This window comes from Ambystoma mexicanum, chromosome 9 (assembly GCF_040938575.1).
Source record: "Ambystoma mexicanum isolate Mex_15411 chromosome 9, UKY_AmexF1_1, whole genome shotgun sequence".
NCBI lineage: Eukaryota > Metazoa > Chordata > Amphibia > Caudata > Ambystomatidae > Ambystoma > Ambystoma mexicanum.
Genome location: NC_090931.1, coordinates 12,752,120 through 12,771,336, shown reverse-complemented (window position 1 = coordinate 12,771,336; position 19,217 = coordinate 12,752,120). Strand labels below are relative to the sequence as shown.

The 19,217-nt window shown below is 46.3% G+C and overlaps 1 protein-coding gene across 5 annotated transcripts in view; it reads right to left on the bottom strand.

The window, feature by feature from the left end:
• The window catches only part of CDON (cell adhesion associated, oncogene regulated), a 668,575-nt gene that overhangs the window by 297,178 nt on the left and 352,180 nt on the right, over window positions 1–19,217 (bottom strand). For 4 of the 5 annotated variants that reach the window (XM_069614078.1, XM_069614075.1, XM_069614077.1 and 1 more), the window contains exons 8-9: window positions 9,264–9,620; window positions 6,291–6,577 (exon numbers count right to left, since the gene is read on the bottom strand). In XM_069614078.1, the coding sequence (XP_069470179.1) occupies window positions 6,291–6,577; window positions 9,264–9,620 (644 nt within the window). The remainder of the gene's footprint in view (window positions 1–6,290; window positions 6,578–9,263; window positions 9,621–19,217) is intronic. The other variant, XM_069614076.1, reaches the window with a different exon arrangement.

Below are 19,217 nucleotides of genomic sequence, written 5' to 3'. Positions count from 1 at the left end.
AAAGATGCTTAGCGTCTTCGAGAAAGCAGCCTCAACCCCCTCGGAGACGGCTAAATGGTGATACCCCGGGTGAAAAACCCGAAAAATCAAAACGCCTCGAGTCGTTGCACCCAGCGAAAGAAACTGCCCGAGCGTCACAAACCCTCGAGTAAAGGCAGTAAGACTGCGTCATCGACACCATCGTCGAAGGCCCCTTCGACGCATAGATCGGTCTAATCGACGCCGTCCTCGACGCCGATGTCGACAGCGATAAAGGATAAACCTACGACTGTCACTACTTCACAGTCAGTAGTCATACCGAGGGCTTCCACCATGACCGCGAGGTCGCTTCATACATTTTCGACGCCTTTTTCGGTTTCTTCGAAGCCTTTGACTTCCGCGTCGACAACGTTGACGTTTTCTCAACCGGTTACTACAATCTTAGCCCCTTCTGCTTTAGAAATGGGTTTTAAGCCTTTTCCAAGGTCAGATTATTTTAGTGCCTTGTCCTCTATTTATGAAGGGGAGGATTCTGATCAGGAGAGACCTTTTGGGTTGCAGAGAACTACAACACCTGTACCAGAGGAATTTATCTCTGAAGATAATAGGTTGAAAAACCTTCCAGAGTCCTTGCATGATGCAAGTGGGTTAGATTCTTCCCCGGAAGTAGAATTTGCCAAAGCAGACCCAGGGGAACATGCTGAGACCCCTTATAGAACTTTAATGGCCAGAATAACAGAATTCATGGGTTGGTCTACACCTTCACCTGCTTTTCAACAAGATGATCTTACAGACATCTTAAAGGCCCACAGGAAGATCCTGTGGTTCCATTTCATACTGCATTACAGAGGAAAATATCGACCAACTGGGAAACTCCTGAGGTTATCCCGGCAGTTAATTAACAAAAAACTATCTGCTTCTGACCCTCGATATTTGTCCAAACATCCAACTCCACAGAGTCTGGTCGTTCAAGCAGCAACTTCATTGAACAGTAGATCTGCATACCCTACTGTTCCACAAGACAGGGATAAGAGATTTGACGCTATGTCAAAAAAGGTATTTTCTGTGTGTAGCATGGCACTTAAATCCATTAATGCTACTTGTACGCTCGCAAGATTCAGCCATACACTTTGGGAGTGTGCTTCATCAGCAGCTGACTGCCTCCCGGAAGGAGAAGAAAGGGAAGCTTTTCTGAACATCATTAAAGATGGTAAAGACGCAATGTGCGAATCCCTTCAAACTGGCATTGATTCTGCTGACAGTATCAGCAGGGCCATGGCGGTATGTACTACAATCCGCAGATTTGCGTGGTTGCGAAAGTCTGGTTTTGCTCCAGATGTACAGGCCAGACCTTTGAATATGCCCTTTGACGGCTCTTCTTTATTTGGTAAGAAGGCTGATGACAGCCTAGATGACCGATGACAGCCTAGAGAAGTTACAAACATCCAAGGCAGCAGCAAAATCCCTAGCAGCTGCAATCCGTCAAACTCCCTATCGCCCCTCAGGAACCTCTTGGAGAGGTAGGTCCTTTCGTTTTTATTCCGCATTCGGAAAAGGCAGAGGACAGCCGGCTCAAAAAAGGGCCAAAAGAAATTCACCCGAGGTGGACGGGTTCAAAGTACAAAAGCTGCAGCAGGTGCCTCTTTAGCCTCGGCATCTGCATCAGCCGCCTCTTAACCACTCTGAGGACTCTCCTCACAAGACACCAATACAGGACAGGTTAACTCAACATCTGACGGAATGGCAGGCTATTACATCAGATTCTTGGGCATTGGAGACATTTGCCCAAGGTTACTGCCTGCCTTTTCTACGCACCCTCAGAGTCATCCACCGGGGAACAACTCTTTGAAGTTTCCAGATCTGCTCCTTTTGCAGGAGATTCTAGACCTGCTGGAGAAAGGTGCCATAGAACTGGTACCTGTAGCGGAGAGGAACAAGGGTTGGTATTCCCCCAACTTCTTGATACCGAAGAAGGACGGAGGACCGAGACCCATCTTGGACTTCTGAGAATTGAACAAATTCCTCAGGAAGGACAAATTCAAGATGGTAACTCTCTCTCAGATCCTTCAGGCCCTCCAGCTTCAGGACTGGCTGGTATCTCTAGTCCTTCAGGATGCTTATTTCCAAGTGCCAATCCGTCTCAAACACAGGAAATACCGGAGGTTCGCAATTGGCAACACTATCAATTTCGAGTTCTGCCATTTGGGCTGACCTCTGCCCGAGGGTCTTCAAGCTAATGTTGGTAGTGGCTGGAAGTCTAAGGAGGGAAGGGATCCACATCTACCCCTACCTAGACGATTGGGTGATCAGAGCAGTATCTTCGGAACAAGCTCAGATCCAACTATGTCTGCCACTTCCTTCACAAACTTGGCTTCCCCCTCAATTTAAAGAAGTCACAGATGCTACCATCACAGAGACTCCAGTTCATTGGAGCGGTCCTGGACACTTCCCTGGGGAAAGCCTCGCCACCAGAGGCGAGGGCTCAAGATATTCTGCAGATGGTCACCAAGTTTCAAAATGCCCAACGTCTCCCAGCCTTCGACTTTTTGAGGTTGCTAGGCCTCACGGCATCCTGCATCTTCCTTGTGCCAGAGGCTCGCCTGAGAATGAGATCTCTCCAGTGGGCACTAAGAGCTCAGTGGTCGCAATTCTCAGGAAAAATGACAGATCTCCTTCAGGTTCCAGACAAAGTGGCTCGAGACCTTCAGTGGTGGGCCTGTCGGGAGAACATTTTGAAAGGAGAACTGTTTTGGCAACCATGGCCGGAGATAACAGTAGTCATGGATGCCTCACTCACGGGGTGGGGAACCCATGCCAATGACTTGACCATCAGCGGTCATTTGTCTCCATCGGAGTCCAGAATACATATCAACCTGTTGGAGCTGAGAGCTATCAGACTAGCGCTCAAGGCTTTTCTGCCATCTGTACAAGGGAACAATGTCCTAATAATGACAGGCAATACAGTGGCCATGCACTACCTCAACAAAAGAGGAGGCGTAGGATCACTGCCACTGTGCAGAGAGGTGATGCAGCTCTGGTTTTGGGCAATTCAAGAAGTACTCTCTCTATTGGCAGTTCACTTAGCCGCAGAGAAGAACTTGACAGCGGATGCTCTGAACAGGCAGAGCAGTCTCTCACAAGTGGGAGATAGCTCAGGAAGTCCTTCAAGAGATCTTCGCCCTTTGGGGAACCCCTCAAGTGGATCTGTTCGCCACCAGTATCAACAGGAAGTGCGATCAGTTTTGTTCAAGAGAATTTCGCCCGAGAGGAGCTCTAGGGGACGCATTTGTAGTGGACTGGGAGTTTCCCCTTCTGTACGCGTTTCCTCCAGTCCCTGTCATTCCTCAGATGATCAGGAGGTTGAGAAGATTCCAGAAGACTATGATCCTAATTGCCCCAGACTGGGCCAGGAGAACGTGGTACCCGGACCTTCTGGACATGTCCATCTGCCCTCCGATTCGTCTTCCACACAGAGGATCTTCTCTCACAGAAGGGAGGTCAGGTTCTCCATCCAGACATCAGAACCCTCAACCTTCACGCTTTGTTTCTGAAAGGTTGAGATACAAGGATTGGGACCTCCCAGATGAGGTCATGGAGGTGTTGCTTTCAGCCAGAAGGCCAGCAACAAAGACTTTATACCGCTGTCGGAACAAATTTTGCAGCTGGTGTAGAGAAAAGAATATTGAACCCTTTTCATGTGGTACACCAAGGGTGTTATCCTTTCTACTCATTTGGCGAATTCAGGTCTTCAAGTTGGTACAATCAAGGGCTACCTCGCAGCGCTATCAATCTACAAGTGCACTGCAGAGGAGCCATCTTATTTCAAATTACCCTTAGTAATACAATTTCTGAAGGGGTTAACTAATGTCTATTCGCCCCCCCCCCCCCACTCCGAGACCATTCCAAGTTCCCTTATGGGACTTAAATTTAGTCTTAAATTTCCTGATGGGTACTCCTTTTGAACCACTCCACTCTTGTTTGTTAAGATTTCTCACCCTTAAAACTGTCTTATTAGTGGCTTTGACATCTGCCAGGAGGGTGAGCGAATTACAAGCTATATCTTGTAAACCCCCTCATACAATTTTTCACAAAGACAAAGTTGTCCTGCCAGTGAAGCCTAATTGCCTCCCAAAGGTGGTTTCTGAATTCCACATCACTCAGAAGATAATGCCAATCACAAAACAGACCATTTCAATATGGATTATTTTAGCCATTCTAGAATGTTACAAACTGGCAGGGAAAGAGCCCCCTCAAAATCTTAGGGCTCATTCAACCAGGGGTATCGCAGCCTCTTCGGCCCTGCAAAGAGGGGTACCGATTCGAGACATATGTGCGGCTGCCACATGGTCGTCCGCACATACCTTTACAAAATTCTACAATCTGGATTCCTCCTCTAGCCAAGAGACTAGATTTGGGAAAGCTGTATTACACTCTGTTCACTCTTAAAGGGGAATACGACAATTTTACTCCCACCTCCGTTTACACGCCACTGCTATGGGAGTCTATCAAGATGAGGAATACGCCGGAGGACACAATCCCTTCGAAGAACAAGTTACTTCTTACCTGGTAGCGTTCTTTCGATGGGATGTTCCTCCGACGTATTCCTTATCGCCCCTCCCATCCATCCCCTCAGTAAAACTTCCCTTGTGGTTGCAGCTTACGCTCCTTCAAGGTCAATAACCAATTCATGCACAGCTAATTTCAAGCTTCAAAACAGAACTGAGCAACGGACACTGCGCAAGTCTATTTATTCGCATGAGGACGCCGACGCCGATACAGAGGCTGTCGAGGGACACCAACTCGAGGGACGTTGACGCGCAGCACCCTCTACTGAAAAAAAATTCTGAGGCCAGCGAGCTGGAAGTGAATCCATCAAGATAAGGAATACGTTGGAGGAACATCCCATCGAAAGAACGTTACCAGGTAAGAAGTAACTTGTTCTACTACCTGATCATTTTATTCTCCTTACCATTTTGAAGTGAGTGTTTTATGCTGGATTTATTTTTATCTGGAGTCTAGGCTTCATCAAGTTCTTCATTTAAAATGACCCTTTATTGAACCATGAATCAGTTGTAAATGAACGCTAAATCCCAAAATCGTTTGCTCGTTTATCGGCAACTCCTCTATAGGTACTTTTCACATGAGTAAAAGGTGATATTAACAGGATGGGTAACAATTTATAGCAGGTGTATCTCTAAAGTCAGGAGTGGTCTTCTACCTCTTAGCTTGAGTATTTAGAATGGCAAAGGCAATATTGTGGGACAATCTCTTCAGAATTTGTAGACCCCTGAAAACGTACACAACCCCACTTCTCACCCTTTCACAGAAATGCTGGACAGTGTTTTGGCCTACATGGGTGAACATCTGGCCAAGGGACTCGGACTGGCCTGAAACTGGACTACATTCACCTTAATTTGGCCTGGCCACCCATGACAAGCATTCATTCACCTAGTGGTACAGTGCACAGCCCTGCCCATGTGTGTGATGATCAATGTGCAACACATTTTACTTCACCTGCAAATGGGAATAATTAGCGAAGTGGCTACCGCTTTAAATTACTCTCAATTGCAATCCATCTGTTGCAGCAATTATTCAACATAACATTTCAACTGGACACTGGGAGCTGAGAAGAGGTACTCTAATCAGTTTGTTGCACCTATGGTTCCTTCCCTGCGGTGGAGGGATGCCTTTTCTGTGGGGCCCCACTCGGTACACCTTGCTTTCCACTCCCTTTCAAACTCCTGATGACCACAATGTCGAAGCAGTCACTGGGGAACTTGACCAGAGAGCCAAACTCCCATCTTTGCCCCACTGCCTGGCAAACCAGTATTGTGAAGGGAAGTGTCATTGAACACTCAAAAAGGGACCTACATTAATAAATATCCAGTGTGTGTTTGGCCTAAACTAAAGAGAACATCAAGATCCTAAAACAGGTCGATTTATAATTAAAATCACAACAGTCCTTTGGCCTCAAGTGACTGTGGCTAATTAACCCAAGTGCTACGGGGGCTGCAGCAGTGCATTTATAGTGGGCAACATCTAAGCGCAGGCTCTGCGTCGCCAATAACAGTCATCAAAGTTGTGTGAAGGTCACAGGTCATGCGACAATCATGCGTTGGGATGCCAACTCTTTAGCAGAATTGGCATGCAAGCTTTTGAAATGCATTGAAGCCAATCATGATCAAACATCTGATTCAATGCTTATTCAGGAAAACATATGAAAAAGTTTTGTCCTAAATTAGTCATAAAACCTATTTACAAAGAATGGATGTCCTTAAATCATCGGGGCTGCATTAGCAGCTGACAGTTACCTTCCGATATTTCACAAAGTAAGCATTGATGGGGAATCCACCATCCTTCCCAGAGCTCCACATCAGATGGTATTCATCAGGCTTGAGCGTGCGCGGCGGACTAAGAATGATGGGTGCATCGGGTGGAGAGGCCACACTGGACACTTTTTCTGTCGCTGGCGACACACCTTGCCAGTCGGTCGGTGCCACATTATGCAGCCCTGTGTCGTATTCGTAATCCCCTTCATCACTCTGAGCGATTTCCATCGGCGTGTATTCCTCCGCCTTTGTGCTGGTTTCAAAAGGAACTATGACAATGGGTTGGAGAAAAGAAAGTACAACTGTAAACATTAACATATGCACAGATGAGGCAGCTATGTACTCATTTACCAAATGCTATGTTATAGCAAAGCTGGTATCCAAACCCATTCAATCATACTTTGATGCAGACATAGTGGACTAATCAGTCTCTAGTAGAGCATGAATTTTATGTTCAAACCAACACTACATCCAGAAATCACACACCAAGAATTCACAAACATGCGTTCGACAACCCGGACTTAAAATAAGGAGGGTGCACCTCTTCTGTAAGAACTATCATGCTGAATGGAGACCTTGGCACAGTTTACCAACATAGGTAACAGGCAAATTAGTACAGAGTATTGACCCAAACAAAACCATGCAAAATCCAGAGAACAGGGAAACTAATTCAAATAAACGTCATCCTGCATACAACCTTCTATGACAAAGGCCTCATCTGCCGGCAAATGCCGATTTCTCCACAATGTGTCCACCAGGTCGAAGCAAACTTGGTCAGTTTACTAATCAAAGTTCTAATTAAACGGTATTAAACCGGAGAACTCTATTTCACCCGTAGAGCTTCATCTAACACCCTGTGCCTTCTCTTCAAGAAACAGCTGAAGGCTACATTGTTCAATGGAATATTTGACAGTTGGAAATTGGCCTAAGGACATTTCCCCATAGTACGTGTTGTGGCCATGGAGATCAGCCAAGAGGAGCATGGCTGATCTCACCACCAATCCTAAAACAGGAGGGCACCCATGTTCCCCACTTAAAACACCATTCTTGCTCCAAAATAAGTTTGTGTAAAGCTTTCCCTTGCAGTTTTGGCATAACTGAATAACAAAAGATGGATGTAATCACTGTGTTACTCTTTGATGCCCACCTCTGTTCATTAAGGGGCAGAACTGCAAAATGGGGTGATAGAAAATAGCAATGGTGTTCTGGTATCACAAAGCAGGAGTTGAGTGGCACAAATTGCAGTCTGGCAATGTGTGGGCCATCAGGTTCCTGCAATCAGGTCGGAGGCGAGTCTGGTAGGTGACGCTCTGCTGGATGCTGTACTTACCAGACTGAAAAATCAGTGAAAACGTGGAGCATGAGGTGCCAACAACCCTCTTTAGCTAGAACTCTAAGCGTGGTTGGGGAGGAGTAGTGGAAGGTTAGCGGGAGGTGGCGGCTAGGAAGGTGCAAATCATGCAGAGTATGGGTGTAGGCCATCAGTACCAGACTCCTGGGTGCTGTAAGGTTTCTATGTGGTTTCTGCTGGTAACGAGAGTATCTGCGCATCGATCGGGGAGAGCCCAGGTTTGGTTAATCTGCTCAATTCGCACCCAGCACAGGTATGTCAAGGGAGCTACTGGTGTGGTAGATTAGAAGTGCTTCAGAATTTTCCAATAACTCCAATGGGCTGGAGGAGGTGCCAGCAGGTAGTAGGCTGCACTGGGCGATTTGTGTTGTGAGTCATGCTTATGTAGTGAAAGGTTAAAAGAGGAAAAGGTGACACGCCTAGTGGGGTAGGGTGAGTTCTAGGCTAGTTGCGACTTAGATCAAGGGATCCTGGCTGGCTTTGTTTTGGCTCTTATGATAGTGGGATGCTATTGCTTGATCTAGTTTTCCTTGGTCCCCAACAAGATCGGTGCCCGACGATAGGTTGTGCTGTAGAGGGATACCGACCAAAGATGATCTGGCCACGAGGGTGGACATAACAGTTATACTGAGATTTAAAAGGAGCCTTCTAATTCGGTGTCCAATGTGGAAGGCACCTGAATTAGGGCTGAAACAATCACAGATTAAGTTGTACTGATGCCTTGTGTCTGTCATGGAGAGAGTGCGGGCAAGAGCAAACAGATTGAATCTTGAGTGTTCCTGTCAACACGGATGTGCTCTAGGGGCAGATCTTGGTGACCAGAGTACATTGCGAGTAGGCCAGCTAGATTTCGAAGAACGGATCAGCACTGCTTCTTTAGTGTGGCCTGAACAGCTAGGTTTTAAGAGCCTTCCTGAAGGAGACAGACCCAATGAACTTTAGAGAAAATTTCAAAGCATATACTGAAAAAACATTCTCAGAGGCAAGAAATTCTACATTGGCATGTGCATGACTCTAGCGCCATCCCTTGCGGTATAGTGAACAGCAGTCTTGCATAGAGTAATTTACTATACATGCCTATGGCAAGCAGAAGAAATAAAATGATGCATTTTTGGGGAACTAAAGTACAAAGGAATTGTTCATCTAGCTTATACGAAAATAAAGGGCCCAGGAAATTGAATGCACTGTGAAGCACATCTAGTCGGCAATCCACTGCTAGTAGATAAAAAGGGCGTTGCCAGTGCTCTTGGAGAATTGGTTCCCTGAGAAGTCTGCAGTGTTAAACCAGTCAGCTCTTCATCTTCATACAGCGATCAAAATATGCACCCATTACCCCTTTGACTGCTTTTGGGACATATATGCAGGTCTAGCAGACCACATTGTTTTGTTGCCAGTGAGAAGGGTATGTAGATTCCAAAGTGGGGGTCAGGGAGCAGCAATCTGTGCATCCTCCACCACATCTACTGCTAAAGCGGTTCGATATCCTTGAATGAGAGAACCATTAAATAAATAACATTGCAATGTTCTTTGCTACTAATTAACGGAATGTCCTAGGCATTTTTTTGGCAGATCAAAAGCAGTACCCCATTGTCTCATCTGCTTACCAACGGTGAGGAAAGCTTCAGACGCGGCTGAACCATGATCATTGGTTGCTTCACAGGTGTACTTCCCAGAATGCTCTGCAGTTATGGCACGAATGTAGAGGGTGCTTGATCCAGCCCGAGACACAGTAAGGTGGACAGGGTCCGAGAGGGAGGCAGCAGCTCCATTGTGCAAGGATTTCTGCGACTTTGTTTTCAGAACATGAGAGGGGTGGCTGGATATAAGACCACGGCTATTGTACCAACGGATAAGGGGAGGAGGTACCCCAGAGGCATTACAGGATAAAGTTACAAAGTCACCATCCAACACCTTTGCACTTGCTGGAGCAGACACAATGATTGGTTTGGAGCCTCTGCCTGCTTGAAAATAAAAAGTGTAGATAGGTTTCAGGGTTAGGACATAAAGGCAAGTGGGAATTGCATTCAATAAATACATGTACATCAAGAAATGATCTAGTGACTTAAAGAAGTGGGGTACGGTTTTGTGCACATTTCCCTGTTCCAACGGAAATGGATTTCACAAGCTACACATTCAGTGGCAAGACACAGGTCGAGAGGAGTGAACCTTTCTGCCAGAGCAAGACAGGTCTGGGAAAGCTTAAAATCAGCCTGGCAAATAAAGTACTTCACCAGCGCGGATAGCCTACAGATAGTACACAAGTCTCAGATGGGCTGCCACATGGACAGGAGTTCGATATGCTTCCGGGCGGACTCACACTCATCCTTGAGGTCACAAATCGAGGACCACAGTGTGGGTAATGAGTCATTTCTAATACTTGTTACCAAGCGCTGGATCACTGGTGCCTCTATTAGCCACCCCCCCCAGAATTATCATCCATTTATTCACCACTAGTTCTGGTGGCTCACCAGTAAAGAGCGGGAGAGGCCAGGAAATGTGGTGAGCATTGCTGCGGGATTAACTAAGGGTTGGCAGCATCATGTGCTGTCCACCTCACAGACAAGGCTAAATAGTTCTGCTCATAAGATCCCAATATGGTAAAGACATTATTAAAGGACATAAGTGCGTAACATGTACAATACTGTTATTTTTTTCAACCCGTGCAGGACCTTGTAGGATAAGCTGCACTAATACAAATAGGCTTCACTAAAGCACACAACTCAGTAACACAAGCAAAATTGCTTTGAGCACAACAATGAACACTCAGAACTGGGGGGTCTGCAACCAACCTTGGTCTCCTGATATTTTTTTTACTACAATTCCCCACAGCCCTAGCCAGCAGCGTCACCGGTGAGGGATCATGGGGATTGTAGTCAAAGATCTAGAGAGCCAAATGTTGCAGACCCTTGACTTAGAACCACAAAAGACCAACTTTGCAGAGTGGGCGCAGCCTGAATAACTTCATGCAGACTGGGGTAGTGGGGGTGAGATGGGGCATGTAAAAGATGGGGATGTAATAGATCTGAACCCATTTTCGACCACTGTCCACTCAGATACCAGTACCACACCATGCTTCATGCTCATTCAAATCCTCCCCTCCCCCACCAGCTTATCACAATAACAAATAAATGGTAACCATTTTTAAAATAGGCTTGCAAACCTGCAAAGACAGACGCAAAATGAAAATGCGGCAGAAATTGATGGAATTGGATAATCCAAATGGAGCTTCAATACACAGAACATTAGAGTTGTAATGCCATGCAGACTGTTTGAAGGCTACTGGGCCCTGCATTAAAAGGCCTGGACACATTCTGACAAACAGGGTGTCTTTCCCTCTGTTTCACAGAGGAGGATTTGCTTTTGATCACCCTGGCACCCTCATGTGCATTTCAACATGCATTTACAACAGTGGACCGAGAGCCACATCAAGATGGCCGCCGCAGCGACACCACCTTGCCTGACTCGGTTTGCCCAAGCAAATGCACTTAGCAATACTCTGCAATCCGAATGGGTGGGAGAGGTCAACCAAGAGACCAGGCCAAGGAAGAACAGTGGAGCAAAGTGATTAGAAGGTTGCAGTGGGGGATGTTACATCTGAGGTGTTTGTGAGAGTGTGGTACCTGCTCTGCAACTAATGGAAAGGCAGCTTCCAGCCGTGAGGCAAAGCAGGGTCCAGCTCCAAGGCCCTAATCTAATGCTGATGGCCCTGTCTTTCCCAGTCTAGCCCTGGATGTTCATCTGCTCTTTGTAATCACAATGCACCAGCCACTGGTGAAAGATGCCAGCTTTCCACTTCCTCTGGGAAGCGATCTGCTTATCTTGCAAGCCAGCATACTGCCGTGCTCAAGTAAGAGGCGCACCAGCTCCTTGTGCTCATAGCCAACTGTGTAGCTGCACTCCTCAGTCATCCGATGTACGCTCCACCTGCCATTTTCACACCACACCCACCCCCATGTACACTGGCCTCTGCATGGATAGCCCCGCGCCCACCAGGTTTCCTGATCCCGCCGATACCATCCTCAGTGCCACCATCAAAAGTTTCTGCCCGCCGGGCAGTGCATTGGTGCCTGGCACACCGCTCACCATGTTCGGCCACTACCACTTTAACTCTGAACAGCCCTGCATCAAATGCTACATGCACCCCCCCCTCCACCGTGTTGTGCGTGTTAATTGCCAGCCAGCATTCGCAGCGCACAGCAGCTCTGAGACATGTAATGCTCACATGTTTTCGTTGTCTTTTGATACCTATATTGCCCTGTATGCATGCCCTACGAGGTGAGGCCCTGTAAACCTGTATAGCTACCTTCTATGTCCTGTATGCATGCCTGATGTAGCCCTCCTCCCCCCAACCCCTGTACCATGAGGGGAGGCCTACCAGCCCGTGTACAGGTTACAATTGCGATTTTCATAACCCATATGCATTTCTTGCACTCCTCGTACGTACGAAGCACTTTCTGTAATTAGCACCCTGATGAATGAGGGTTTGGCGCGCAGATATAAATACAAAAAGTAAATGAAGAGGCAGAGTGTCTGGTGCGAGAACCTTGGGACAGGGGCGGATGCCAGTTCAGATGACATTTCATCAGCGATTTACCTAGAATAGCCAAATCAGTAAATCCTCTTTTATACAGCATCCATCACCACAGTAGTGGTCCTCAGAGCAGAAAGGCTGGTTCAAAGAAGTGTGGCTTACAGCTGCCCCTTACCCCACCCAACTAAGGGTAACCAGACCATAGTATTAGGGATATTAGGAAAGAGAAAAGGGAGGAGGATGGGTGAAGTGAGTAAGTTCAAACTAAATTGGAAAGCTAGGAGTGAGATGAGGATTCTTAGTTATGTTAGACCTAGTGGTATCACCCAGGATTGCCAGAGTCTGTAGCCAACATGCACATGGGGGTCTGCTATAGCCTTGTGCATGTTGTGTGATCATTTCCTATTTTTGAAAAATCAAAAAATTGGCCATCTCCCGAAATAGTTTATACTGATAGCAAAGGGCCGGACGCCGCTCCTACCCTGTGCATGGCAAATGCATCTGGCTGGTCAGATTTCACTATCGCTAGTACACCCCAGACTAAGTTGGCGTACCGTGCCCCTGCCTATCCAGACCATAGTCTGCATGGATGTACCATTTTATGGTGTGCTTGTCTCTGACAAACTGTACTTTCTACGAGTCCCCTCTCCTACTAGGAGTAAAATCAAACTTCTGCCACAGTACCACGGAGTTCAAACCAACTGGGTGTTAAACCATATATAAATGCAAATGTTTGTCGCCTTGATCCCCTCACTAGAGGGTGTCAGGGAGAATTCTCAAAAATGTGCCAATTCCCTCTATCTTAGAGACCCCCAGCAACTTTGCTAGATTTTGAGGACTTGATTTTTTTACCTGGAGAGAGACCCTTTTTCCCCCCACACATGTATTTTAATGCAATTTCTTTTGTTTGTGGAGTCTGACAAACTTCATAGGCATCTTTTACATTGTGTCACACAGCACCTTTAGTGCAGTGACACAGGGACGTCTCTTAGATTCCCCCAGGTTTAAATACCTTCTCTGGGATAAACTACTGTTTCCCAGAGCAGTAAGTAAAATGGACTTTGCTTACATTTGTAACTTTCTAGACTCAGCACACACTATCTTACAATAGCGTGCTGGAGGGGTTACTTAGTATCCCCTTTGTCTAGCTTCTCTAACATTTTTATATTACCCTTTCCTCACTGAATGGCTGGTGGCAGTGGTTTCATTTTTACTACCATGGTGTGCATTTACTGCAGGCTGCGTTCGCAGCTGCAGTAAAGCACCCAAGGGTGCCATTTTTGTCAAAATAGCCTCGGCCTTCTTTTTTAGCCATTTCTTTGTGGAAAGGTCCATGAGATTTACTCTGCGTGCCAAACCAGGTTTGGTCCCTTTGTTCATTTTGCATTTGGCGGGATTCACAAGTGAAGCACGCCTCTGGCTCCAGGGTGTCTGGGGTAGGCAGGAAGTGAGGGAGGTGCCCGAAACTCCCTGTGCTTAGTCTCCTAGGAGACCCAAATGCACTCTGTGATGATTGGCTGGCTGACTGTCTGGCAAGGACAGCCACTCTGCTGGGCGAGTGACAGCTAGGCTGTAATGAAAGGGAGAGAACTGTATAAAAGGTGAGTCTTTGGCTTGGAAAGCAGAGTCGACCACTGGACAAAGGAACCGAAGAAGAACTTGAAGAGGACGCCTGCTGCACCTTCTGGACCGTTGGTTTGCCCGGTGAAACCCTGCTGCAGTGTTGAAACACCAAGTTCACATTGACAGAGAAGCCCCTGCAAGGACAACTTTTCCCCTCGAGTTGGTGGGACCAATCAACTCTAAAGTAAGCCACCTGGACATCCATCTTGGAGCTGGTTGAATTTCCACAGAGTTGCTGCTGGAAACCGTAGCGCCAGGGAGAGGAACACCAGTTTGTGTGTGTTGCTTTTAAGCCGGCCAGAGCTCCAGGAAGATCCTCTGAACTCCCAAGAAGCAGGACTGACCGTGCCTGAGCCCCTTCAACAGAGTGCAGGACCCCAGAAGCAAGGAAAGTCCATCTCAACATCCAGGAATCGCAGTATTGCTATTTGCGGTAGACGCAAGGAGCCGAAACACTGAACAGCCACTGAAAGTGAAGTTTGCCTGTTGCAAGTTTTGACCGTCCCAGTGCAGGAGTCTCCAAACGTCCTCCCTCTTGTCCCCACGACTGAGGCCCAGGAACTGTGAAATCTGCAGAGCTGCACAGGAACAGGAGTCCTCTGCTGCATCTTTTCTTCATTTTAAAGGTACTGTACAAAGTCTAAGATAACTTACCTCTTGCTGTAGAGTTGCTTGCATCTTCTACTACTCACAAGTCTAACAGCTTGTGGCCCTACATTGATTAATCTTTTTCTTCAAAGACTTCTGAAGCATTGTGCAAATACTTTTCTACCCATCTTCAAAGAAGTGTTTCAGTCCATATAAACTCTTGCCTCTTGACTATGGCTTAGCCTGTTTTAACTGACTGACTCTTACTGGCAGATCTGAAAGTATTTGCCTGCTTAAGTAATATTTGTGGTATCTTGTTTGCTCTAATCTTTTTTTACTTGATCTTAACTAATTCGGAATGCCAACAGTAATACATTAATGACAACAGCACCCTAGCAATTGAAGTCACCTGAAGGTATAGGTCTCTGCTGTATGCCATCCCAAATGGGTATTTACTGATTCTGAACAAAGAGGTCGTGTAATTTTGAAGTATATTTGTGTGGTGTTTTATAGTGCTCCCTTCTGAAGAAGGCTTAGATTAACTGAATGGTGAATAAATTGTTTTATCAACAAACACTGTATGAAGTGTCTGCTTGAGTACTTGTCAATGTGAGCCTCTGTGCAACGCCCCTACACCTTACATTGTCCACACTACCAACCTGTGCAGTACAGACTTATACCAAAGGTTGGGTTACTTTTGCCAGGAGGTCAGGGTTGTTGAGCGCACCCTGAGGGTACTGCATACAATCTTGCCTAACAGAGGGCTTGAGAAAAACTCCTAGCCTATCCCTCACATGCTCTGCTGTGCTCCAGGTAAACAGAAACAGTGACCTGCCAATGTTTCTAAGAGGGGAGGGTGTTTTTCGTTTTAAGGAGGGCAAGACACCACTCTGGGCACAGCTTGGCATAACAGGGTAGTCAGGCTAAATGAGAACCATACGTTACAAAAGGCTGCAAAACGGGACTATTCCTAAAACACAAAACCGTGCCGGACTCTGCACATGAAAGCACACAGATGTGGTCCACCACTCTTTACTTACTCTGCTATTCTTGGTCCACATTCTTGACAAGGTCTATTCTTGATTTGGCCACTAAACTAGTCAGTCACAGAAATACTATTGTGGAGTTTGTTGGAGAAATACATTTTTCTTCCAGGCAGTAAAAGGTTCTGCTTGAGCACATCTGGATATAACCACACAGCTATACACTACTGTTAAGTGTTAGTTTTAAAAAAGTAGTACCCGAGACAGAATTTTGGCAAGCCCACCTTGGGTGAGCAGCGTTACAATACTTAGGTTTTGCCTGAACCACACAAGGATTTTGAAGAATGGCGATCAGCCAGGCTTAGCGTAAGGAGGGAGGAAGGCTGTAGCGAGGTACAAAGAAGAGCAAACACTTAGGCCAAGAAAACACTGATACACAGAAGACAATTGCTGGAGGACGGTCCCAGCAGACACACAACAGCAGACCCGGTCACCCGTTTCTCTGACTTAGTACAGAAGAAAGGGCCTTCGGTGGATATGGTAACAGCTCTCGTGCAGACGGATGCCGAGCAAATAGCTTTGCGGTTCTGGCTTGTTGGTGCCTTTTTTCAGGCTTGGGTGAAGGACTTGTCACAGCGGTAGACTTGTCCGTTTCTCTGTTCTCGTCTCTGATGAGGGGGCTTTGGGGAGCTGGCTTGAGTCACTTCAGGCTTCGGAGGATGTGCACAGCGATGCACAGCGATGCAGCATAAGTGTGGGTATTGGTGAATTGCAGCCCATGAAGGCAGTAGCTCTTCCAGGGATGGTGAAAATTAGTGTTAATCTTGGGACTGGAAGTCTGGAAGTAGTCCTGTTTGGATATTCCCTGTCACTTGATGTTGGGACAGCACAGGTTACTCAGCAGGTACTGGCAGTCGCTGGAAGTTGCTGGTGGCTTCCTTAGGAATCTTCTGTTCCAGTGGTTGACTGTTTTCAGCTTCTGGACCTCATTATGTATTCATGAACACTGTCCGAGTCCACCAATTGTGAACCATTTAAACTTCAGGGGTGGCTGTCCAATGGGGACAGCCAGCCTCCTACACTGAACTGGTTTCAATCAGGCACACTGCATGACAAAGGATACAGGACGTCCCAAGTCGGGTTTCAAGAAATGATTTGCGCTGCAAAGTGGTCTGTTACAGACCGCTGTAGGATAAGTCTATGGTGTCTGGGATCCACTCATCCGTCATCCGAGTGCGAGGACTACCTGTCCATGACGCCAAAAGCCCTGAGAGCACAGAGGGAAGCTTGCAGCAGGTAGGACCAAAAACCCTCCTTCGACAGTGGAAAAGACTAAAAACATCTGAGTAGTCGAGAACCGTTTATCCTTGCCGCAAATAAACACAAACAATCCCGATCACGCAGTGGTTCACACCACACGTCTTAGTCTAGACATGGAAAGAAACAGCGCCATAGATCGCCATCTTCCTAGTCTTCCAGTTCCTCACCCGAACAGGTAGTTTTGCCCCACTAAATCTGCTTCACCGGCCCAGTGGGAAGAGTTTAGATTGAAAATGTTAAAAGGTGTTCGAGAACGCAGCCTTGTCCCCCTTGACCACACACAAAAGCCATGCACCAGTCGAAAGACCTAAAGCATAAAAGCTGTGCGTCTTTGCACCGGAGGGAAAAAATCCAAGAGCGAATGAAGGATACCTCGAGTCGAGCAAAGTCACTTCGAGGACAGTCGAGGACTTCAGATGCCAAAAGACTACATCGACACCATCAGGGTTGAAAGGTGTGTGCCATCGGCGTCGAAAACTTAGGAGAATCAACTACGCTTCAAGTGTCTAAGCTGTTGACGCAACCTTCGAAGCCGTCAAAAGTCTTGACGATTTCACCTCCTTTAACCACTAACATTATGACATCGACTACAATGGAGAAAATATATGCTCCTTTGCCCAGGACTGAAGATTTCAAGTCTCTCTCCTCGAATTTATGAGGATGCAGGAATCTTCTGGATTCAGCAGACCTTTTGGTCTACAGTATGGTACACCATCAGTGCCTGAAGCATTAATTTCAGAGGATTCTAGAATTAAGAACTTACAAGAATGCCTGCATGATGCCAGTGGGTTAAACACCTTGCCAGAGGTTGAATTTGGCAGGGCAGACCCTAGTGACCATGCAGAGGTTACATAGACATTTGGAGTCAAGAGTTATGGATATGGGTTGGTCGAGACCGACTCCAGTCTTTGAACAAAACGACTTAACAGAAATTTTGGACAGGGGACCCCAAGATGACCCAATTGAGCCATTCCATCAAGCCTTACAAAGGTGTGTGGCTACCAACTGGAAGGCACCCAAGGTTATTCCGGCTGTAAACAAGAAGTAAACTTCAAAATACAGAGTTTCAAGCTCTGATCCATTTTACTTGTCGAGCCATCCAACACCAGCGAGTCTGGTGGTTCAAGCTTCTACTAGAAGCAGTAGACAGAATGCCTACCCTACAATCCCTCTGGATAGGGATGATGAGCGTTAAAACGCCCTGGCCAAAAATGTTTTTCGTTGGCAAGGTTTACTCGCAGCCTTTGGGAGTGCATTTCCATGGCAGCTGACCATATCCCTGAAGAGGAAGAGCGAGACTGGTTTTTAAACATAGTCAAGGATGGGAAAGATGTTAGGTATTCATACTGCACACCATCACCAATGGAATTGGTCCCCAGGCGGATCTCCAAGCAAGAAGGCAGGGTGGGTTAGTTTGGTGAAGAGGGAGTACAAGTGGTGTGCTGTTGGCGGGTCCAGTTCATTTTCGACTGTGCGCTGAGCTTTGGTGTGAAAATCAGAACAATGCGAGACCCTGTGTGCTGTTGGTGCGGTTTATGTGGTGTTGATTTGTTGTTGAGGTGTGTTGAAGTGCGTGCGGTTTGCTGTGCAAGAAGATGGTTGTGTGGGTTTTTGGGAGTTAGGTATGCAGGGATTTGAGAAAAGGGTTAGTGGGTTATATATCCTACTCCTTACAGATTGTGTTCTAGGTTTATAGTCACTATTTCAAACAACATTTGGTCGAAAGTCAAAATGTCGAAAAAATGTTGAATGTCTTTTTTAGTTTGTTTTTTGTTCGAAATGGGGGGTACCTCCAACCCCTCTTTTTTACATTTTTTTTCTGTTTTAACCCTTTTACTTGCAGAACCAAAACAAAATGTAAATAAAAAAAAAAGCATTCCAATTTTTTTTCCATTTTTTTTTAGACATTTTATTTTAGACATTTTTTAGACGTTTTGGTCATACGACCAAATGTTTGACATTTTGACTGGACACCTGTGTTCTATGTATCCAGTTTTCATGTAGGTAGACATAATTTCCACTTTTCTTTCTTGTCCATCTAATTATGACTGATGGCGTGGCGCGTTCCCAGCTGTGTTGTATTTTAACTTGTAATGGGACGTGGTGTGTCCCGCCCCTCCACCCCCGTTCTGGTACTGGTGCTGTAAATTAGCAGCCAACTACGCCCTTGCCATCTATTTCCGTGGGTGGTCATTTGGTGCTTGTTTGTAGGCCAAGGTGCTATTGATTTATTGTCCTTGTACTTCCCATCCAAATTTAGCTGTGTTTAATCCATGGTATCGTCTTATCTTATCCCTCAGTTGGCAAGTTGGCATGCTGTAGATTGTCCTCCTTAGATTCTGTTTATGGGTGATGGGTGATGGCTTTGGGGATCCGGTTTCTTCACTCATCGTTTCAGCTGTATAAATGCCCCTTTAGGCATCGTTCTAGTTATGAGGTGAAGAGCCAGGATTTGATGAGTTTTCTGAATAGTTAGTGATTTGTGTTACGTATTTTTTTTGATAAATTGTTTG